Source organism: Canis lupus, chromosome 16 (genome assembly GCF_003254725.2).
Source record: "Canis lupus dingo isolate Sandy chromosome 16, ASM325472v2, whole genome shotgun sequence".
Taxonomy (NCBI): Eukaryota; Metazoa; Chordata; class Mammalia; order Carnivora; family Canidae; genus Canis; species Canis lupus.
In genome coordinates, this window is record NC_064258.1 from 21,713,939 (window position 1) to 21,738,458 (window position 24,520).

At 40.5% G+C, this 24,520-nt stretch overlaps 1 protein-coding gene across 2 annotated transcripts in view; it reads right to left on the reverse strand.

Annotated features, from left to right (window-relative positions):
- Positions 1-24,520, reverse strand: part of ESYT2 (extended synaptotagmin 2) — an 82,141-nt gene that overhangs the window by 10,019 nt on the left and 47,602 nt on the right. Inside the window, exons 8-17 of one of the 2 annotated variants that reach the window (XM_035699976.2) lie at positions 19,717-19,837; positions 17,084-17,260; positions 15,995-16,077; positions 14,567-14,615; positions 13,386-13,475; positions 12,826-12,921; positions 6,574-6,636; positions 3,328-3,402; positions 2,078-2,164; positions 200-349 (exon numbers count right to left, since the gene is read on the reverse strand). In XM_035699976.2, the coding sequence (XP_035555869.1) occupies positions 200-349; positions 2,078-2,164; positions 3,328-3,402; positions 6,574-6,636; positions 12,826-12,921; positions 13,386-13,475; positions 14,567-14,615; positions 15,995-16,077; positions 17,084-17,260; positions 19,717-19,837 (991 nt within the window). The remainder of the gene's footprint in view (positions 1-199; positions 350-2,077; positions 2,165-3,327; positions 3,403-6,573; positions 6,637-12,825; positions 12,922-13,385; positions 13,476-14,566; positions 14,616-15,994; positions 16,078-17,083; positions 17,261-19,716; positions 19,838-24,520) is intronic. The other variant, XM_025448632.3, reaches the window with a different exon arrangement.

A 24,520-nucleotide genomic window follows, 5' to 3' on the forward strand; every position in this document is an offset into this window, starting at 1 on the left:
TCTGGTCTGCTTAAGCAATCTGGAAATACCAACTTGGGCGGATGTCCCCTGGGCACTGAGATGCTGCCAGCAGTGGTTTCCCTGCTTCCCAGACAAGTGCGTGATCACCGTCCACGAGTGTCCCATGCCTGTTACCACACTCGGGAGCAGTGCTCACGAACCCATCCACTCCTGGACATGATGCAGAAGACGACAGTACCCTGAGGGCAATCTTCATCTTTAGAGTGCTGTTGGGGCCTGAATTACTGAGTTGGAATCGCTGGTTCATGGTCATGTCATCGCTGGTAAGCAGCTGACTGAGAGGGATCTTCAGATGCCCCAGAGAACACTGATGCTGTTCATCTTTGACCTGCAAGACACAAGACACAACACACTTAGCTCTGAAGGTAAAGACAGAAAATGCATAAATGTCTAAAATCCAATCTTTAAAAAACACTTGCGCCATTTTTTTTAAAATTTTTTATTTATTTATGATAGTCACACACACACACACAGAGAGAGAGAGAGAGAGAGAGGCAGAGACACAGGCAGAGGGAGAAGCAGGCTCCATGCACCGGGAGTGCGATGTGGGATTCGATCTTGGGTCTTCAGGATGGCGCCCTGGGCCAAAGGCAGGCGCCAAATCGCTGCGCCACCCAGGGATCCCCACTTCCGCCATTTCTAAGTAGGTTCTCATAAACGACGGACACCATGGCCACCCCTCAGAATCCTGTGACGAGTGAGGTTACAATGTGCCCAAGCCCATGTGCCTGCTACCTCCTGATCACACAGTTACAATGAGCATGAGACAATACTGTGTTTAAGGAATCCACTAGAAGCGTGAGTTAATAGAGAGTAATTAATCTATTCAAATCTGAAGATTAGGGAGAAACGTCTTAAAGTCTGTGAAAACGATGACAAATATACATTCATAGTGATGTGTCTACCAAGTTTCTACTGGTGATACTTGCTTTTGGAGAAAAACATTTTTTTTTTTTTTTTTTGAGAAAAACATTTCTAAGTACCTTTTAAGCATTCTCTATTCAAAATCTACCTGCTTGTTTCGAAAATTCACACTATCCACTTAAATGCATGGTAATGTGCAACCCCGGTGGTTCAGGGGTTTAGCACCGTCTTCGGCCCAGGGTGGGATCCTGGAGACCAGGGATCAAGTCCCATGTCTGGCTCCCTGCATGAAGCTGCTTCTTCCTCTGTGTCTCTGCCTCTCTCTCTCTCTTTCTCTGTCTCTCATGAATAAATAAAATCTTTTAAAAAAATAAATAAATGCATGGTAATTTCTGTCTCCTAAATAATCTTTCAGCATTATTTCTGTAACAGGTACTATTCTTGTTAGGTTGTTTTTTTCCCACAGTTTTCCTTGTTTCTTTAAGTAGGCTCCACGCCTATGACCATCATGACCAAGTGGAGCTTATCCCCATATATAGGTTTGGAAGGTTTAACATTTGAGAATGAACAACATATTTCACCCTATTTACAAACATAAAAGGAAAAACCATACGATCATCTCAATAGTTGTAGAAAAGCCTTTAAGAAAATTCAACATCCATTCATTAAAAAAACACTCGGCAAACTAGTTAGTAGCTGGAGTAGAAGGAAACTTCCTAAGAGACTTCATGGTGAAACTCTGAGGCTCTCCCCTTAAGATCAGGAAGGAGGTGGAGGGGACTATTCACTCCAGAGGTGGGAGGGCCACAGCAGGGTGACAGGCAAGAAAAGGAAATGAAAGGCACCCAAATTAGAAACACAGAAGCAGAAAGGACACTATTAGCAGAAAACATGACTGCCAGATTGAAGACAACCCTAAAGTATCCATAAGAAGTTATGCGAACAACTCAGTACAATAATATATCAATATACAAAAGTCAGTTGCATTTCGAATACTAGAAACAAGCAATCAAAAGTTGAAATTTGAAAAAAGAATTTACATGTCAAAAAGTATGAAATACTTAGGGATAAATCTGACAAAGACGTGTCCATTACAGTGATGGGTCCCCTAAACTGTACTTTTTAGATCTGTGCAGCAACTTGTATGTTGGTTATATTTCAATGAAACTATTTAAAAATGCAAATAAAATACCTCGACTTGGAGGTCCTGGCGCTTGGGATTGTGAATGAAGAAGGTGAAGTTTTCTTCCCACACGGGTTCATTGGTTTTGTATCGAATCTGAAAGAAATAACCAAGTATCAGCTCTGTGATATTTTCTGCAGAAAAGGGCTACTGAGACTGTGTTTATTCATTTACTGTGTTTGGAAACTTAGGATAACTTTAATTAAATTCCAAGACATTTATTTACTCAACATGTGATATTACATATTAATTGTGAAAAGTGTTCAAAGGTGGGTACAGTCCAAAGTTTTCAGAGTGGGTCAGGGGAATGAACTGTGTGCCCATCCCAGTGACGACCTCAATTGCTCTGTCTGGTCGCTGTCCTACCTCTTCCTCAGGGACTACAAAATGCTGGTAAGTCAGGAAGCTTCCTAAATTGTGAACATTTAAAAGTGAACAATGGGGGCATTCCTGGGTGGCTCAGCGGTTTGCCTGCCTTTGGCCCAGGGCGTGATCCTGGAGTCCCAGGATCGAGTCCCATATCAGGGTCCCTGCATGGAGCCTGCTTCTCCCTCTGCCTTGTCTCTGCCTCTCTCTCTCTTTCTCTCTCTGTGTCTCTGATGAATAAATGAATAAAATCTTTTTTTAAAAAAAAAAGTGAATAGCCTGTAGCTTTAAATAATTCACAAAATGTTTTCTCTTATATTAGGAAAGTGGAAGGCATTACAGCAACAGCAATGCCCTCTCAATTTTTTTTAATTTTTATTTATTTATGATAGTCACACAGGGAGAGAGAGAGAGAGGAAGAGAGAGACACAGGCAGAGGGAGAAGCAGGCTCCATGCACTGGGAGCCCGACGTGGGATTCGATCCCAGGTCTCCAGGATCGCGCCCTGGGCCAAAGGCAGGCGCCAGACCGCTGCGCCACCCAGGGATCCCTGCCCTCTCAATTCTTAAGCAGAATTGTGTTTGTTGAATTTTAAGGACTGCTGACTATCTCTCCAACAAAATAAAAGAGCATTCCAAGGAAACTCAGAAATTTATCCTATGTCATTCACTCACAAAATTAAGCAAAAAACATGTATTTTTAATGCTATTTTTAAAAACGAACAATGTGTTGACCAATAAAGAAGTATGGTTAACTATGAGATGACTGATTTGAGAAAACAAGAGAAAATATGGAAATCAATGATCTCATGCCCACACCATCAGCCAGCTGACAACAGTTCTCATCTGAGACCGGCAACAGTCACATCCCAGAAAACTAGTGGGCAGCTTTACCTTGCTCTCCTGGGCCTTGTGTCCAACTGACATCTGCACAAGAGGATTTGGATTGCTGTTTATTTTCTTCCCTGACTATCCAAAAAAAAAAAAAAAAAGAGAAAATAAGTAAGCATACATCTTGAAATGGGGCTTACTGAAAATGAGATTATTGGCTCATATTAATAATCACTTCTATTTATTTCTGATACTTCAGTTACAAGGAATATCTGGGAATAATTTAATTGGAAAAGAGTTGCTGAGTATATCCCGAAGCATAATTGTATCTACCATGAAATAAATTTAAAAAATTCCTGTTTGTATGCATTTTTTAAATGTTAAAGTCCTTCATTTTTAAAGCAAATTATTTTGGAAAAACAGAATCTTCCAAAAAATCTTTAATGCTAATTCCAGTTCTCAAAACTTATCTTACTGGGATAAGAGGATGATTAATTGCAGCGAATGGAAACAGAAAAGCATGAGGAAGGGCAAAGGTAGGGTACAATTCAGAACAGTTCCCTGGTTGGAATAATAAAAATACTACAAAGTATCAGAGACGTCTTCATGTTTTTAACTGAGTACCTTCTGTGCAAACATGTAGCTATCAGGTATTAAATCTTGCTTACCAGCTCCTAAGTTAATTCTGACTGGAAGAATAAACATCAATCTAGAATTGCATTAAATTAAGCAGATATAAATATGAGAAATATCCCGGAATGAGAAAAAATGGTAAGAAGCATACTTTAGCAAACAGGTGACAGAACACAGTAAAACACAACATATATGGGACATGAGGTTTATTTATAACTTAGCCCCACAAGATGTAGTTAAATATCTGTGTTAGTGAGAATTAATTAGGTCATAAAAATGTTTTTTAAACAATTTCAGAGTCGATCCTCAACACTGCAGCAATGATAAAAATAGGCATCGAATTCATATTATCACCAAAATAAAATATTATTAGCCCAAACATACTGTGACAATTTATTTTCTGGTTCATCTTTTTGATGTAAATAAATTCTGCAAAATGAAATAAATATTGTTAAAAAAAATATCCAAAGCTATAGACTGCTGGTAGAGAATACTAACTTTTCTCCTAAATCCTTCCTTTAATACTGGAACCCTGGAGTTCCAGCAGAGCACAAGTGCTCTGTAATTGAAAATTCTATTTCTGAACTCCCCATGCAGCTGGATGTGGCCAGGTAACAGTCCGGCTTTCAATGAGGGGCGACCCGACCGCCCTCCACAGTGCCACTTTGGGCTAGAGGTATAGAATGGCAGAGCCCTGGGTCACGATTCTGTTATAGGGAAATAAAATTGTCTTACTTAAGATATTGCACCTTCTGATAAATCAGCTGCTTTAATATAGAAACTACTTCACAGTTAATGTAAGTTACTTCATCTCTGAAAAAGCAGGCATTCATTCCTGAGTTACTATACCTTATCAATTCTGAGACACACTTTTTTTTTTTTTTTTTTTACTTTCTAACCTCTCTTGAAAACAGAATGCAACTTACAATTGGTAACTTTATATATTTATTTTTGAGCAGGTCCCAATTGTGAGATAGCTGTTCTTACTTTAACTGATTTGTTTTACTTCTATTTTCCTTTTGTTGTGTGTGATGTAACAAAAATCTGTATTTATCTTAAACCTAAAAATTCTTCTAATAAACATAAGCACTACCAAACCTTAACTGGACCTTTTTTTCCTCTTTTAGTAGTACATAAAATAATGGTGTATTTTTAAATGCATGATGTTTTAGATTCCATGAAATAAGGTTAAATCACTAAGTCTCCTACCGTGATGCAATATTTAAAATGTATGAGCATGAGTCAGAGACACAAATATAATGAAAACATGAATTTTTATTTTGTTAGCATTTTTTAAATTTTAAGTAGGCTCCACGCCCAAAGGAGGTTTGAACTCACGGCCCCAAGATTGAGAGTCACATTCTTTACTCACTGAGCCAGTCAGATACCTCGAAAACATGAGTTTTTAAGTTAGACTATCTTGAATTATATTTCAGCTGTTTGCAATTGATTGAGACCTACATATTTCAACTACTCGAACTTTGGTTTTCATGTCTAAAAAATGTACACAATACAGTTTCCAAAGCCTTGTTAGGTTTAAATGAAATGATGTCCTAACAATAGCTACACTAAGCTCTCTTACATGCATAATCTTACTCAATACTCCAAAAAAGATCGTATCATTACCAGTGTCTAACAGACGATTGAACATTTTGCCATAGGTCACATTGGTAAGTGTTCACACCAAGACATGACCTAGAGCCTTCGTTCCAACCATAGTGTCTCACTGGCCAATGACCCTCCAATATCACAGAAATGGTGAAGAGAGACTGTCAATCTAATTCCTTCCAGTGTATTTGGGGCAGTTACTTCAACTGCTGTGCCAACTAGTACTATAAAGGAGTAATTCACTGCTAGGCCACACCTCATCTCAGAGTAGGTAAGGGCTTAATAAATATTATATTGGAAAGTAGACACTGTTTGTCTTCCTCTCTTTTAAAACTGAACTATTCTTCTAGATGAAGCTGATTAAAAGCCATTCCTGATTCCTTTGGATAGAATTTTCTTAAGACAATTACATTTAATCCACCCCCTCCCCAATATTTAAGCCTTAAACATTCAAAGAAATCAGAGAGACAGAAATAAAACACTGTAAGTCATAGAAAACAATTTAGCCAGAAAATACATGTTCATGTTGTTTTAGGGAGTGGAGCTTAGTTTTCAATATACCTCATTTAACGAAATGTAAAGCTTCTCAAAAGATCTGTCACCCAAACTCAGCAGCACCAAAAGCCATGAGGCAACCAACTCAGAGACAGCCCTAACTCAGCATATTGGAAGAGGTGATTTCTAAATGGATAGTCACACTCCACAAGGAAGGAATATCTTGAAATCATAATCTAGAAATTGGTTAAGTTTTTAAACAGATCTTCTCTTTCTCCATTTTCACAAATTCAAATCCAAATAAAATGCAGATGATTTAAAACCACCTTAGATACTGCTGCCTAAGGCCAATAAGACAGAAGTCTAGTTTACCATATTGGTACTTTATAAAATTTATTTTCACAGTTGACAAATTCTAACTAACAACTCTTGGGTAACAAAAAAAGCATCTAATTAGATAACTAACTACTACATTAGTAGGGAGGCAATTTGTCAATAGACCCATGAGAGTTAAAAAGCATCATCTCTTTCAATATGTTTCAATTAACTTTTCAAAGGGAAGCTTTAGTTTACCTTTAAAGCTTTCTGAACTGCAGACTTCTTCAAGACATCAGGGTTAAATTCTAATGGGTTACTCTTTCAAGTCAGAAGAAAATGAATATACCAAGGGTTAATAAAACATGCAATGAGTTTTGTAAGGTTAATGACATGAAAATTTATGAGAACAAAAAAATTTTTAAATGAAAACCACCAACAAGAATGACACACACAAAAAAAAAACAATAAAACTGATTGTTAGCACATAAAATCCTTCTTTATGAGTAAGGTTTCATCTGAGAATAAACCTTTAATCTATAAATATCAAAACACATTTCCTCTATGATTACTACAATCCTTTAGGATCACTGTTCTTTTTACTCCCAGCCCTCTTGTCTTTGGGATTTGAAAAATCCAGGAGGGACACTTTAAGAAAGGGTTTTATTTACTATCCTTTACTTGAATAAAACCCTAAAATATCAACCATAAATACACTACAGGTTTTATCTGAACTACAAATGAATGGGCTGTCAATGCCCAAACTGCTCACAAGTCAGATCATATCCTACCCTAGCAGATGCAACTTTACTTCCTTCTTTGTGCAAACCCACAGCAGGTGTGGGCCTTCTCCACTTCACTCCCATTCTCTCCTAAGCATCAAATGCAGAGGCATCTTCTGATCATATCACTTCAAAAGTTTGTCCTGGCTTTAAAGTTCTATTATGGGTTTTTTGTTCTACTTTTATCGACTTTTTTAATTAATTGATTTCTTGGCTTACAGAGGGTGACTAAGTTGTTCTGTAAGCTCCTTTATGGACTTCATATGACAAACTGCTTTTTTTATTATGTTTTCATTAAACAGATTTCATAATGAAGAAAGATGGACAACTGGCTTCCCCCTGCCTCCTGTGGCCAGGTGGGCCAGGTGAGAAGATAAAAAAAATTTGGCCATAAGGAATTAATGTGACATAAAGGCCAGAACACTGAGGTGGCCTGTGGAGCTTTAAAAATGGGATCCATCAGATCCCCAGGAGCCGGGGTAGGTGAGGCTGGGAACCACTGCCCTGAGGTGTGAGGACTGACCATCTTCAGGTGTCATAAAAACCTTTCTGAATTTCACTTTGGATGGATGTGATCTAGGCTAAGTATATATATTATTCTAACATGCATCAGTGAAAGCAAAATGAGGAGAGAGGCCGTGGTGTGGGTCAGGGTGCTAGCGGAGCACTGTGAGATTGTGTAAAGCTGTATAGGCTTCAGGGACAGGCAGGCCAGATCACACCGCTGCACTAGGAGCCCACGGTGAGCCCTGGGTGTCACTGCATATTCTGCCAATGGGCTATTCACTGTAACAGCTACCTGCACTTTTAAAAGATTTTTAAGTAATTTCTACCCCCAGCGGGACTTGAACTCACAATCCTGAGAACAAGACTCACATACTCTCCCAACTAAACCAGCCAGGTGCCCCTGCTTTGTTTTTAAAAGATTTTAAAGTAATACCACCTGTACTTTTTAAAAGTGAGATGGCACCTGGCATCATCACACCCAGTAGTCTTCACATCAGCTAGCATATTTATATAGAAAGTAGAAAGTATATAGAACACTCATCTCAGATAAGCTCCATGGACAGCTCTATGAGCTTACAAACTTGAAGTGATAACAAATATACTTTAAACTAGGAAGGAGTAGACAGCTGAGCTTAAATTCTCGCTCTGTGACTAACTGCCTGTGACCTTGGGTCTGTCCTCAGTCCCTCACACTCTATGTGCTGTCTGAAAGTGATCATGAGGGCCTGAGACTAAGTGAGCCATATAGGTAGAGCCCCTGGAAGGTGCTTAGCAAACGTATGCTACCATTTAAGTCTCAGGCTGTAAAGCCAGCCACTGGGAGCCAGAGAACACCCTCCATGTTCCAGGTTCAAATTCAGCCTGAAATTTCATCAAAAGAAAGAGGCAAAGTGCTGACAGTCTATATTGTCAGGAAGCTCTTTCCAAGAGGAGAAAGTCCTGTAACACTAAGGGTTTGCAGATGGCCTCAGTGGTGGTAACACATGCCTGGGGTTGGAAATTAAGTATTCTCAATAGGTAGAAGCTAAGAGTCTTCATGGAGCTGGCCTTTATTAGAAATACCAATGGTATCAGGCCTTTGAGGGAAAATTGAGAAAGCAATGATTTAATTTCACACTGAACACCAATGGGTTTAAAAAAGAAAAAAGGCAATCAAATAATTTCAAATTTATTTTATAAAACATTTTGTTAATGCCTATATTTGAATCGTTAGGCAGTACTAGTATGTGATTTTGAAAATGTGGGAGGAAAGCTAGTTTTGATAACCCAGCAATGTAGGAGCTAAATATCATGTAAAGCAATTAAAAAATCCTGACACAAGGTCAGAAATATTTCCTAAGAGTTAGAGAATGAGAAGTAACTGAGGAAAGCTGCTGTAGTTTGGAGCTTCTGCAGCAGCAACAGCTCACAGGACCATCTTCCACTAAAGAAATGCCTAAAACAAAGTCATTTTATAAAAACACGGCAGAGAATGGTTGCCATATGCATCAGTGGCCTCATTTTGACTTTTAATATGCCTTTAACAGGAACAAGCCAAGAATGAGGAGCCCATCCATGGTTACCATTTCCTGCCTCTGTGACTCTCCACAGCTCAGCAAAGCCTTCAGGGTCTGAGTCTTTACTTCCCTGGCTATAAAATGGGACAGAACACCTAGTCTTCAAGTTTTGCCCCACCCTTCTTTTTTTTTTTAATAAGAATAAACTGAAAATGCACGTGGAAATAGAAATGGAAATCCTTCAAAAATGCAAAGCACTACCACTATTAGATCCAAAGGCTAAAGAACTTTAAGGACCTCACTATTTATTGAATTAAATCAGTCTGGAAAGAATAACTTTCTAGACTGATGACTAAGCCATTGGTGACCTTCTCTGACCTCAAAGCAAGGAAGAATAACTGTCAGCTAAAAGCACCAACAGTACTGGGAATCAAGGCCCCAGGAAACAGACATAATGAGATCGGAATCAGCTTCCCAGAGAAGGGTTAGAAATGTTCAATTATCCACTCCTGGAAATTCTGTAAGTTCCTTAAGAGAAGCTGAATCCCAAACCCAATATGCTTTTTTCTCCCGTAGAAGCTCTGGGTAAAAAGTGAGGGAGAAGGTAAGTTTCCAGGGTAACAGGTGGACTTCTGTCCTGACTATCCGTGAGGCCAAGGCTTGCACTTTAGGGAAAGCCAAGTTCTGACACTCCTGTGTTTTGTCAGGAGGAAAAAGTAGATTTAAGGAAGTTTTTTGAAAGCTTGCAAAAAAATATTTACATCTCACACTGAGATGAACCACTATGGCTTCTTCATGACTCACCAGGTTTGTTCATCTCATCATCAGATGCAGTCACCAAAGTTGGCTACAGCAGTGTTACTTTTACAAAACAAGCACAAAAGAAACACACGGACAGTAACTGAAATCATGCAAGAAAGTTTAAAAAGCATGCCACACCATTCCACCAGAGCGTTGATGGCATTAGAAGTTCCAGCCCACATTCTAGCAGTCTCCATCAAAACAAAAGGAAGAAAGAACACTGAAGAACTCACAAATAGTGCTCTATAGACTGAGGTAGTATTTTCACAAAACACTAGTCCCGACGCTCGCCTCTCTTTTAAGTAGCCACACCCAAAGTTTCCCTCGTAGATACTCTTAGGAGAGTAGAAACAGGAGGAGAAAGCAAAGAACGGTGGATTGCGGTCAATGAACGCACAGGAAGCCGTAATAAACAGGAGTGCAACGGCAGAGTCAAAGCATCCCACAGAAACGCAGGAGGACCGGTGGGCAAATGCTCCCATTTAAAACAAACACCCAACAGGGCAGTGGTTTCACAAAGATCCTTTGCCTCTGACACCCAGAGCATACTTCATGCACAAAGTGCCATCTTAATAGATTAATAAATTCACTTTTGCTTTTGTTTTGCTTACGTGATGTTATTCAAATTTCAATTTAACGTGACAAAATATACAGTTTGAAAGAGGCCTAATTCTTTCTTGCCAATTCACTACTACTATTCTTTGTATCCTAAAATATACAACAAATTCACTTCCATCAGGCATTATAAAAGACTTTATAACAAACATTACTATGATTATAAACAAAGTTCTGCTGTACGAGAAATTCTGTAGGAAGGTTAAATTAAATAACAACTTTCCCCAAATTGAAATTATAACAGAAAAAGTCACAGAGTTAACTGGAAGACAGGCCAAAAAGTAACACTTTAAGAAAAAATAAGGATTTGTAAAGTTAAAATCAGTCAACCTGTACTCTTCACTGAAAGAGTACAGTCACATATAATTACACACAGTGCTCAATTACATCTTCTTGGTATTAAAAAAATGATCATTTTTAATATTTTGTTAAAACTTTAAAACAAAGAGATGCACCAAGTACATTTATTTCTTTTTGAGCTAAATGTAAGTAAAACACAATTTTAAAACCTTGAAAGGTGCTAAGTGAAACTAGGGCATTTCATGAGATAAAGGAGATAATCTAGCTGTGTGAGGTGAGGTAAAAACAGCCCAACATGACACTCAGATGCAAACCATGAAGGGCAGTGAACACACTGCTTTCTTATCTGTCTCCACCAAGTAGATGTCAACAAGGGGAGCACAAGGGGAGATTACATGCAAATGCACCTGGATGGGTGAGAATTTATTATAATTTTGGGAGGAAAACAACCTGTACCTTATGGCTATAGTCTATGGTCTTTCTTTCACCAAATTTCACAAAACTAGTGGTTGACACAATGAAATAAAGAATGGCCATCTCTTGAATAAGTGAACTGGCACTCAGGAGAAATGATCAAAACGATATGTTTATATAACGGTCACACTATCCTAAATAGTGAGTTTAAAGTATGGTGCTCCCAGTGAGAATGGTGAAAATTAACAAGACAGGAAACAACAAATGTTGGAGAAGATGTGGAGAAAGGGGAACCCTCTTGCACTGTTGGTGGGAATGTGAACTGGTAGAGCCACTTTGGAAAATTCTGTGGAGGTTTCTCCGAGAGTTACAAATAGAGCTACCCTATGACCCAGCAATTGCACTGCTGGGGATTTACCCCAAAGATCTAGATGCAGTGAAAAACCGAGACACCTGCATCCCAAAGTTCATAGAAGCAATGTCCACAATATGCAAACTGTGGAAGGAGCCTCGGTGTCCATCAAAAGATGAATGGATAAAGAAGTTGTGGTATATGCATACAATGGAATATTATTCAGCCATTAGAAATGACAAATACCCACCATTTGCTTCGACATGGATGGAACTGGAGGGTATCATGCTGAGTAAAATAAGTCAATCGGAGAAGGACAAACATTATATGGTCTCATTCATTTGAGGGAATATAAAAATTAGTGAAAGGGAATAAAGGGGAAAGGAGAAAATGAGTGAAAATATCAGTGAGGGTGACAAAACATGAGAGACACCTAACTCTGGGAAATGAACAAGGGGTAGTGGAAAGGGAGGTGGGCGGGGCGTTGGGGTGACTGGGTGGCGGGCACTGAGGGGGGCACTTGGCAGGATGAGCACTGGGTGTTATGCTATATGTTGGCAAACTGAACTCTAATAAAAAAAAAAAAAGTGTGGTGCTCACGTGAATGAAAATAGTATGATTTTTCTTCCCCACAGTCATTACCTTCAAAAGCTGTACTTCACAGTTTTTTCTAAGAGCAAAACAGTTATGATGCAAATGAGTAGGGGCACTTGCTCTGAGCTGCAGGAGCTGAGTGTGACAGATGACCAGGACAGTGTGCACCAGGGGGGAACACCAGAGGCTGCACTCCGCGGCCCTGCTCTTCCAGGCTGCCTGTCTGTCATCCTGCCACACTACAGCCAGGATGGACTCTGGGCTTGTAGGCAGAGCTGCTTCATTTTACTTCCATGACAATTAGAGACAGCTTCCATCTTTAGGTAACTCTATTTTAATAATTAGTGAGTTTCTACAGAATATCTTCTCCTCTAACTACAAGGAACATTCCTTTCCTATGTGACGGAGATGTCTTCATAAAACATGTCAGAGTAAAAATAATTCTGAACATCTGGATAAATCAGTAAAGTGTATAGACATAAATTATAGTCGTGAAGCAAATACACACTGATCCCTTCCCTTTGGTGCTCTCCAGGTGGGAGTGAAGTGAAAACACAGGAATAGTAACAGGTGACACAGTGTGGCTGAATGCAGCAACATCTGCTACCAGGAAAGGAGCACCCAAGGGAGCTCCCATGGCATTACCTACCGGAAGGTTCCTTGCTGAATCCAAATACAAGATCAGCAACGAAGAGGAAAGACCATCATTGGCTTGGTCTTTGTCAGCCCTGATGTCTGTTAGCACCTATGAGGAAAGGACAAGAAGCCTCAGCAGGTGTATTTCCATAAGATTTTAGACTATTTCTACCTGATTATGTCTGCAATGCTCAAGAAAATAAGAGGGGGTGGGGAAATAAATCATCCAATACATGCAACACAAAGAGAATGAACACAATAAATATACTTTTAATGACAAGAATCTGTATGAATCAACTAAAGAAAGCAAGATAATCTGTGGCTCTCCACAGCCTCCATAATGTATCAAGCACAAAGCATGAAGATCTCATAAAACAGGTGGGAATGACCTGTAAATCTGTCTTTCAAAAAAAATTCCATTATCTTTAATTTATCCCTGACATGACTGTAGTGACTTATAGCACAGTAATCAAAATTACTGCTGTTATTTTTTAAGCCAGTAGCAAAGTGCCCTGAAGAAACTACTCTTAGCTATGAAGGGTGGTGGTTGTCATGGGAAACACATCACAGCACCTTGTCAAGGTTTGAAGCATTTGGCATTAACGTGAGCCACTCCAGCTTCAAGTGGAGCTTTCCTCTGGGGACCTCGTCCAGGGCGAACCACTGCGGAGAGAATGCAAACGTTCACACAAGTACTCCTGAGTCAATCTTTCCAGTCAAGCAGCTTCCACAAACATCAAGAGCTTCTCACGTGAGGCACGGACAGTTGGGGATTAGTACTCAAGGACCAAGGCCTACCATAGTTCACTTTGTGTCCTTCCAATGAGCCAAAGGCCCCAGAGGACACAGCAGCATCAGGCTGGAACCAGCCCAGGACTGCCTGCTGACTGGGGGCCGTGCTCAATGCTTTACTTACATGAAGGGAACCACTGTAGAATAAATACTATTTTCATCCCTAATTTATACACAAGATTCAAATGTCCTCTAGTACAGTCCAGTATTATCAGGCTTCCATGTATAGATTTAATAGAATTTATGTGCCAGGAGATAATAGAACACTGATCCCAAATACTGAATTTCATTATCAAAAAAGTTCACATGCTTGTTTTTAACCACCACTATACTACTTAATAAAATAGCACACGACTGTTTCAGCTTAAAAACCACAAAGCAATTAATCAAAGATAGTCCCCAAATCTCAGTGTTGAGAGATTGCCCTGAGTGCAGAGGAAGGAAAATGTGTTACTCTGAAAGCAGTGGACCTCAACACTTACTTGGTTAATCATGGCCTACTTATCCCAATTATATCCATCTTTTAGAAGCCACCTCAAAATTTTCTTTTTTAAGAATATTTTTTATTCTGATAGCAATATCTTGGAAGTAGTGTCTGCTTACTGTCAATTCTCACTGTTATTTATAGGCAGCTTTCACGTGACCATTTCTCACCAACTGCACTGTGCTAGCTGTTATTAACTCTAGCTTTCTTTAAAAAGCCCACTTTTAGGAGGCTTCTCATAGCCTCTATCCTGACTCCCAAAGGAAGCACACACCTGCCTGAAATAGTAGGTCTGTGCTTGTACTCTTATGAATTTCTAGCACATGGGGGGCACTCAGTACATAACATCTGATTGAGCTGTTGAACTTATTTCTCTTCACTTTGTTTTTACTAAAAGGCCTAAGTTCTCAGAACATTGTGTGGGGGCAGCAGGTCTATCAATGCTCATGAAATAGAATAATACTCAAAGAAAACTTACTTCATCTAAAAGGCGCTCCTTTTCAACTTCAATAAGATCAATCATAAGACTATAGAAATAACAACACAACAACTTTAGAACATAGAAACACACTTCTTACAACTGAAATAACCTTAAACATTTGTCTACAAAAAGTGCTCCGGAAATGCATCAAAATGCTACAGTTTATCAAGAAAAGACTTCTTCCAGCTCTTCATACTTATCCCAAAACTATGAAGAGAAGTAAGGAAACAAGCCAGGGTGAGTCTCTGGGAGGTGAGGATCCTCAGTTTGGCAAAGCCAGGATCAGGTGTAAAAACTGCGGTCTGCCCCACAATGTAGCTATTTACAATGTGCCAAAAATGTCTGCAAGCCCGTCGGCGCTGCCATTCGTCGTCACTACAGGGCAGTCACTGGGGCCGCCTTCCCATCCTCGCTCCATAGCCCTGGACCATCGGGTCTCTGGAGCCCCACAGGGGCCTCTGGCTCCACTGAGAGCCCCTTCCATTTCCCCTAAGAATCCTGCTCTACCGCAAAGCCTGGAGCTCCCCCTGCAGAAGCGGGAGATGAGGATGGGAAAACGGCATTCCATCTGCTCTAGCACCTGCCCCTACACCAGGTGAGCCCACCCAGCTCTTTCCTGAGCTATCGCCACAACCCCCAGTCTCAGTCCCTGGTCCTCTGGGCCACACAGTGGCTTTATTAGAATGTACATTTGATCTGTCACTGCCCTGCTTATAAGCTCTCGGTCACTCCTTGTTAAACCTCTTCATGAATGAACTCTGAAGTCACAGCATAATGCACAGGCTATTCTTGAAAAGGCCAAATCTGTCCAATGTCATCTATCCCTTTTTCTTTTTGCTACAAGAAATTCAGTTAAGTAATAAACATCAGGGTTAGATATATTTTTTAAAATATCTTTTTTAGCTGTACTGGTTATTCTAAGTAAGCAAATTTATTTTTCCAATGTGTAGGCACGGTATAAATTACTATCCCTCCTGCTCCCTAAATAACTCAACAAATGGAAAAAGTTTAAAAACTCGTTTCTTCAATCTAGAGTGAAGCTGCCAGCATGGTGTGAGAGCTGGAGAGCCTCACAGGCATCAGGGCCACACTCCACATGTGGCTTATGAGCACTTCAATGGGGGCAGTACAACTACAAAAGTGAATTTAAAATTCTATTTACTTGATTAATTTAAATAGCAACATGTGGCCAGTAGCTGCTGTGACAGACAGAGATGTAGAATTTTTCCTTCTTGTCCTTAAATGTAAGCTGTTTTAGGAATAAAACATACTTTAAGAAATTTAAGGTGAAACAAACATTTTACCTAAGAGCCACGTAAAAATACATGCAACACATACATAGGCCTATTTTTTGAAGCTGTATTAGTTTTATGTGTGACCACTCAGAAGAAAGGTACCCTGTGTTGTCCTTCCCAAAGGGTTTACCTTCCTAGGAAGTCATCCTTGTCTGGGTCTTCATCAAAGAGCTCAATCTCTAATTCCTGTCCAGGATGTTCATAGACTAAAGCCTGAAAAAATAATGAGTAGTTATCTCACATTGTTACTAGCGTTGGCAGCAGCTGATGATGACAGTAGTTAACAGCACGGTGTATTTCTCTCATGCAAGTAGTTGTAAAGCACTTTCACATCATCGTCAAACCAATGTGTCTGCTTTGACACAGACACAGATTTTCCCATGGGAAATCGTGATGAAATACGTGCTCACATAGTAACATTCTACTGTTTCCAGTTTTCTGGGATTGCGTTTCCACTGCTCCGAAATGAAGTCCCAAGGCAGCACCCACGAATGGTACAGGCTTGGCACATCTCTGTAGTCCTAAAGCAGCTCTGGTCAAGTGCTGCTCCTGGGGTAGCTACAAGTGGTGCTCCATTTACCACCACTTAGAGAGTAAGACATCTAGCAATAAACAGAATCAGGAAGATGGGGAGCTGCTGAAGTATAAAGTGGATAACTGTTCTGGAGAAAAATTTTGCAAAAAAAAAAAAAAGGCATAATGAGGTGGCAATTCCACTTTGAGAAGCTGATCTGGAGAAAAGTGGTCAAGTGAAGAACACTACCTTCACGTCGCATTGGTAACAGCAGTGGTTCCAATGCTGACATGGACAGCCAAGATCTCTTTGGGTAAAGAAATGATGGGATCTACTCAGTGAATGGCAATGACAGGTCAGGTCCATCTCTATGTACTGACACAGAGATGTCTACATGTATTAAATGAGAATTTACAAAACATAATCTCATGTTTGTAAATGGTTACATATGTTAACAACCACAGAAATCATTTTGTCAATTATTTACTGTGACAGTTTAATGCAATTAAAGTTTAAAATTTATGTGTTGTTTATGTGTTAGTACAACAAGAACGTTGTAAGGTAGGGACAGAGGTACAATACTTTAAAGATGGGAAGTTAAAGCAAAAATGATTTGTTACCCTCTAAACCAACCACACTCCTGTGTCACAGAAGTGGAATCAGAACGTGCGGAGAAGCTAACTGATGCCACTGGACATATCTTACCTCATATACCTCATTCCACTTTGGACTGAGGCTCTCTTTGATGACCTTGCTTTGGAAGATTTGGTTGCCAACTCGAATAATTCCATATGGGTCTGACTTTCCCTTGATGAGTCCCTTAAGATAAGTATCTTTCCCTTGAAGATCCTGAGCTTCAATAAAATGTATCCTTAGAACACCCTGAAAAGGAGAAGAATGTGTGGATGGTTTGCTGGGTCATCTGACAGACGTGGAACAATGACTGCATGCTCACAGAACGGAGAGAGAATGAAACAAAGACCCTTTTCCTGCTCAGCGAGCAATAAGGTAAATGTGCAATGTGTCAGGTGGCAGTGCTGAGGGAGACGAAGCAGGGCGAGATGACAGTGTTCGAGTAATAGGATCCTGAGTTGGGAGGCCACACCAGGGAGGGGGGTGAGGTGTGAGCTTCCTGGGAGATTTCTGGCAGGGTCCAGTGGAGTGTGTGCTCCAGGAGCCTGAGCTGCAGAGCCCCAAGGCTCACCCAACAGCCATCCATTTCAATAAGACAGTCACTGAGAAGCACCACTACAGGAAGTCTCAAGTGTTACTAAGCCCTCGACAGGCACTCATGACTTCAATTTTTACAACAATTCCATGAAAAACAATTGACCTTGGAACAAAACAGGTTTGAACTGCACAGATCCACTTACACATGGATTTTTTTCGATACACAATTATAAATTTTCTCTCCCTTATATAGTTTTAGTAACATTTTTTTCTCTAGCTGACATTATGATACAGAATAGTACATAACATACAAAACATGTGTTGTTTCTGTCATTGGTATGGCTTCTAGCCAAAACTAGGCTACTACCACTTAAGTTCTGGGAGAATCGAAACTTATATGCAGATTTTCTGCTGCTCAGGGTGTCAGTGGCCCAACCCGTGTTATTCAAGGGGCAACTGTACTGTCGTCATATTTATTTTACAGATAGGAAACTAAAACTTTTAATACATACTATACTACTCATGGAGTTTATTTTTATTTTTATTTTTTAAGATTTTATTTATTCATGAGAGACACAGAGAGAGAGAGAGAGAGACATAGGCAGAGAGAGAAGCAGGCTCCCCACCGGGACTGGGATCATGCCCTGAGCTAAAGGCTGACGCTCAACTGCTGAGCCACCCAGGTGTCCCTACTCATGGAGTTTAAAGCAAACTTTTTTTTTCCTAAAATGTTTAATTGGTAAAATAAAAAATACTTACTCACACTTCTTTCAGGGCAAACAATGGCGGTAACATTAGCACAGGGCAGCACTGTCCTCCACAAACCCTTTTAAAATTACCAGGTAATAGTACTGACCCAATCAGCGAGGGAGCAGGGAAGCAGCTGGCTTCCCAGCTGCTGCCAAGGCAGGAGGAACCTCCCTCCCACCTCGGGGACAACCCAGTGGCCTCCCCAGGGACACACGGGTCTCCTCCTTTGGGTCTGCAGCAGACACAGAGCAGTGGTGCCAGAGCCCCCTGCGGCCTCCCGGCTCCGGTTCCCTTTATTTTTAAGGGGAGTGGAGAGGGAGGCAGTGGGGGAGGAGAGGGAAGGAGGAAGAGACAGACAGGCAGGGAGGAAAGGGCGGGAGAGGGAAAGAGAGAATCTTAAGCAGGCCTGAAGCAGGGTTTGATCCCACAACCCTGAGGATCATGACCCAAGTGGAAATCAAGGATCAGATGTTTAACAGACTGAGCCATGCAGGCACCCCTGGGGGTTTCACTTTTAAGGGTAATGCTCTCACTAACCTGTGAGGGTCCATGCACGCCAAGCACCTCCTCTCTGACCAGTGGAAGAAATTCTGTCCCTGACTAGAAAGTTCTCACTGTCTTTGAGGCTATGTAGTTTATGCAACTGAAGGCAACCCCAATATCTGTGACCTAATTGTGTGTGCTAAGCATCACCCCCAATTTACAGATGAAGAAATTGAGGTTCACACACGCCAAATAATACGCCCAAAAAGCAAAGCTGCTGTTAGACTCCAGGGCTGTGACTGAGATCCACGCCTTGCCTTTTCCATCCTGTCCAGGGCAGCTGTAACACAAGCACTGTCTCTGCCCTGGTGCTTATGAAATGACTCCAGAGGTAAACCATACTCTCACAGCTGAGAGAAAACAGTCATTATACAAAGTGCCCATCACTTAGACTAAGCTGTTATGTTCTGATAACACAAATAGTATGTGTTTTCTGAGATAATTAAGCTGTCACAGTGATCTTTCATGACTTGCAGTAACATCTGCAGAATTAAATCCCCATAAGCACCTTGGATGTTCACGGCTGGGGTTCAAGAATTGCCCTGAAGTCTCTGAGATGCATACTGGCCAACCTTCTAAGGAGTGTGATAGGACAAACTATTACATCACGATCCTAGTGGCAAGGTCACTTTTAAGAGAATCATGAGAGGGCATCTGGGTGACTTGAGTGACTGTGTCTGCCTTCAGCACAGGTCATGATCCCAGAGTCCTGGGATCCGGAGTTGGGCTCCCTCTGCCCTCCCCCTTGCTTGTGATCTCTCAAATAAATAAATCTAAAGAGAGAGAGAAAATCACAGGAAGTTATAATACCCGAATATGTGATAAGCTTCTTTGTGTCTATGTCTAAGTGTTAATGAGTGCTCAAGCATACTTACCTTTGGTATAGGAAACCGCAATTGAGCTATTTGAACTTCACTGACAAGAGGAACAGTGATCCGATTGGGAAGCACCAGATAGTTTGATATTATATCCAGAATGATAGTATCCGACAGACCACTATCAGGTGGGCAGTAAAAAGAACAAACCAACTATCAGGCATAGCAACACTAGTTATCACTTTAACAGTTAACTTAGCACAAACTGATAACAACACCCCATTTACAAAGACAGAATTGTCTAATTTCTTAAAGACAATATTTAAAACAAGCAGTTCAATACTTTAGCTGCAATATGGCTACGGTGACTATTATGTGGGATACATACATAGCTGAGAACACGCAGTTAATATTCTGGCTACATTTCATAATATTCTAAATAATGTTTCATATATTCCTACATAACTTCATCATTGACTTAATATTGACTAAGACACATTACATTTTTTTTAGCATATTTCAAATGTTCAAAAAACTGCAAGGAATACCATAACAAACATCTTCCCTACTCATTCCATGTTTCTTACATTAAATTTCTCCCTTATATATTCACAGCTCCCAAAGAAGTAGAATAATTTTTTTTAATTTTTTATTTATTTATGATAGTCACACACACACAGAGAGAGAGAGAGAGAGAGAGAGAGAGAGAGGCAGAGACACAGGCAGAGGGAGAAGCAGGCTCCATGCACCGGGAGCCCGACGTGGGATTCGATTCCGGTTCTCCAGGATCGCGCCCTGGGCCAAAGGCAGGCGCTAAACCACTGCGCCACCCAGGGATCCCCCAAAGAAGTAGAATAATTTAGTTTATTCTCTCTTCACACTATATTTGGGAACTGAATACTGTCACAATTTTGAAATTCTATTTGCCACTGCACAGAGAACTCAGTAACATGAATAAAATGTAGAAAATAAACATGTTTTGGGCTATTCTTTGGGGTAAATGTGAGCATTGAGGACACTTTCTGAAAGCACACATCAATGAAGTTTCACTGATGCAGAAGAACACTTTTAATCAGAACTGAGAAGTTTGAAGAGAATCTTACTTCCCGCCCATACTTCTGAGATGTGAACACAGAGAAATACCTACTGGGACAGAGTGAAAGGCACAGTCTTGCAGTAATAACTGAACATTTACTGGAAGCTGGGTATCCAAACACAGTAACAAGATAAGAGGTCTTACCTTACTTAGGACATTTCAGTTCAAGATGGAAAAAAGACTGAAATACCCAAAACCCCACAGAAAACACTGCTCTTTTATGAAGAGGTCAGTTAATTAGACATTAATAGTCTAAAGAGACAGAGAGGATTTCAGCTGGCAGATAGTCAGATATATGTCCATTAAGCAGTAGTGTGAGGTGGGCCTTCAGAGCTTCAAGATCAAGCATATTCTCAGTTTAGTCATTTCCTCCCAAAAATACTAGGTTTGTTTATATTAAAAAATTTGCTGGAACACAAGATCCTTTGATGATGATATGCTTCAAATGCCTTGGTGGTAGGCCAACCACCTCACCACCACCTGGCCATACAGACTGAGGCCCAACACCCAGGAAAGCAGCAGCAGACCCATCCTGATGCCTCACTCCTGCTCACCTTTCTACCCTACTGCACACCCACCAGCCTCCTCAGAGCTGCATCAGGGCTGCAGTGCTGCTCCTAATCACTCCCAACATCTAGCGGGCCCCTCTGCTGGTCCTGGCTGCTGTCATGGTCAGGAACAGCTATTGTATCTAGGCCTCTGTCTTTCAGAACTGCCTGCTCATCACTTTGTTTCTTTTTTTTTTTTTTTTTTTTTTTTTTAAGATTTATTTATTTATTCAGAGAGAGCGAGAGAGAGGCAGAGACACAGGCAAAGGGAGGAGCAGGCTCCACGCAGGAAGCCTGATGTGGGCCCCGATCCCGGATATCCAGGATCACACCCCAGGCCGCAGGCTGCGCTAAACTGCTGCCCCACCGGGCAGCCCTTATTTCTGTTTCTCCCATAATTCTCATCCCTTCCTATACCTTTAGCACGGAGTTTAGGACTCTTCACTGATAGGGGTAGCCAACTTATGGTGAAGTACAGTAATTTAGGCAGTGTTGCTACTTCATAATACCTTGGGTTATGTTTTTATTTTTCATAAAGATTTTATTTGACAGAGAGAGAGAGAGAGAGAGCACAGCAGGGGAAGAGAGAGCGAGTGCACAGCAGAGGGAGAGGGAGAGAAGCAGGTTCTCCATGTGGGGCTCAATCACAGGACCCCAGGATCATGACCAGAGCTGAAGGCAGACGCATCACCCACTGAAACACCCATGTGCCCCGGGGTTCTGTTTTTAATCAATGAATACAGCAAATAGATACTCATTTTGTAACCCTCAGGGCAAAATGTGTTAGGTTCAAAGTTACCGAATATTTACTCTTGTAAGATTTGCCATAGCAGTGATTGCTAGAAAGTCTTTAAGTGAGAAAAGCACAGCCCAAGTTTTAAGTATATATGTATATATTACGTAGCATTTATATAAATATAAAATATCTTTTATTACATAAATTTTACATAATTTTGTTTATATACATCCTATATAAATATATTATTTTATTTAAAGGGGATGTTTTTATATATACCTTTTATATCATAGTTCTGGTTCGAACTAGCGTGTATTTCCTTCCAAATTTATAATATACATGAGTATATATTTTTAATGACATATATAATTCTCTACATACTAAATATATTTTATATATGTGCATAGAAATCTATATATAAAATAGCTTGAAGCTATTACTGTATAAAGAGAATCTGTCATTATCATTAAGTACAACTGAGTGTATATGTTTCTCCATGTGTATAGACATATATGTGTGAGTGTGTATAATTTGTCTTTTACCTTATTTTTAAAGATTTATTTTTGTGAGAGAAAGAGAGAGAGCATGCATGAAAAAGCAGAGGGAGATGGAGAAGCAGACTCCCACTGAGCAGGAAGCCCAACATGGGGCTGGGTCCCAGGACCCTGGGATCATGACCTGAGCTAGAGTCAGACACTTAACTTATCCCCCAGGAGCCCTTTCACTGTATTTTGTATTTTTTAGTAGGCTCTATGCCCAACATGGGGCTTGAACTCCAAAACTCTAGATCAAGAGCTGCATGCTCTACCAACTGAGCCACCCAGGTTTCTCTCTTTTAAATAAATGATTTGAGATTGACTCCCCCAGCAGCAGGCTTGCCAAAGGTAAAATACGCCCTCTGGCTCACTCTCTAAGGGAACTAATATAATGCTATTTACAGGGTAGCTGCTTGACAAGCTTGCATTTATTTTCAGTCCTCCCATGATGCATACAACAGGAAAGCAGAACAAACACATTTAAAAAAAAAAAAGATTTATTGATTTGAGAAAGAGAAAGTCTACGGGGGGAGAGGGAGAGTCCTCAAGCAGGCTCCCTGCTGAGTACAGAGCCCGATGTAGGGCTTGATCCCTGGATCCCAAGATCATAACCCAAGCTGAATGCAAGAGTCAGCTGCCTAATCAACTGAGCCACCTCAAACATTTTCTACACTAAACAGCAGGTTTGTTGTTTTGCTGGCTAATCAGCATCTGTTCTCACAGATGCAAGTAATGGTGAAAGTTCCTCCTTGGTTTCTCCTGGTGCCCCTGTTTCTCCTCTGGGGATGGGCATGAGACCCACACCTAATAATCAGAATCATAGGGTTTGTCCAAGGATGGGTGGACAAACAAGTCAGCTCTGAGACTTTTGCCAGAACTAGCAGAAGAAGGTTCTTTTCAGACTGAAGTTGCTAAGCATGAAGAACAGAAGGTAGAAGCTGCTAATTCACAGTAAGGGCCTGCTTAACAACAAACCCACGCAGAGAAAACCAGAGTCGAGAGTTGGGCAGGGAGTCTTCAGGGCATCGCATGGACAACAATGCCTGCCTGTGACTGATTTCACCCAGAGAGTGCTCCAGACTGCTCAGTGACACCAGCTAGGAAGAAGCCAGTCTGATAGGAGCCCTGCAAGAGCAGGTGTGACAGTTCTGTTCACAGCTACACTACAGCACAGAAAAGTGGCTGGCTCATAGCAGGCACTCAATACCTACATGTTGGATAAATGAATAAAAAATAGTATTTATTTACTCATTTACTTTTTAAAAATGTTTATTTATTTAAGCAATCTCCACATCCAATGTGGGCCTTGGACCTCAATCTCAGAGTTGCACATTCCTCCAACTGAGGCAGCCAAATACTCCCTGCTCATTTACTTTTTTAAAAAAAAGACTACTTGTGTTGGACTTATAGCTTGCAACCAACTATCCTAATGAATACTTCAACAATTCTTTAAGTTGTCCTTTCTTTGTAAAGATCTTTTCAAGATGAACAGTACTTTCTATGTCCATTAAACCACAGTATCTAAGAAATATTTTTTTTATTAGGACCATGCCTCATTTTATTAAAGTCCTAAATTTTCCCTGATGATGAAACAAAATAAAGCTCTTTCTAGCGGTCATTTTAGGGACCTAAACAAACACATGGGAACAGAAAAAAAACAGACTAGTGTCTGACCTAGTTTAGAAAAAAAGAAAATCCAATTAGACAAGTTATCTACTAGGAACATAGTTAACTGTAACCAATAAGTAATGTATTCCAACCTTCAAATAATATAAGAGTAAACCGCAAAAGCAGGTTTCCAGAATTTTCTGCTTGGCAACAACTAATAGGTTCACCGCACACAGGGACCTTCCATCAGGTGAGATGATGGTTGTGACCTGAGGAAGATTTCACTTTCCCCACAGCAGGGATGTGACCTTCATGGTCTCCTAAGTTTATTATGGGCAAA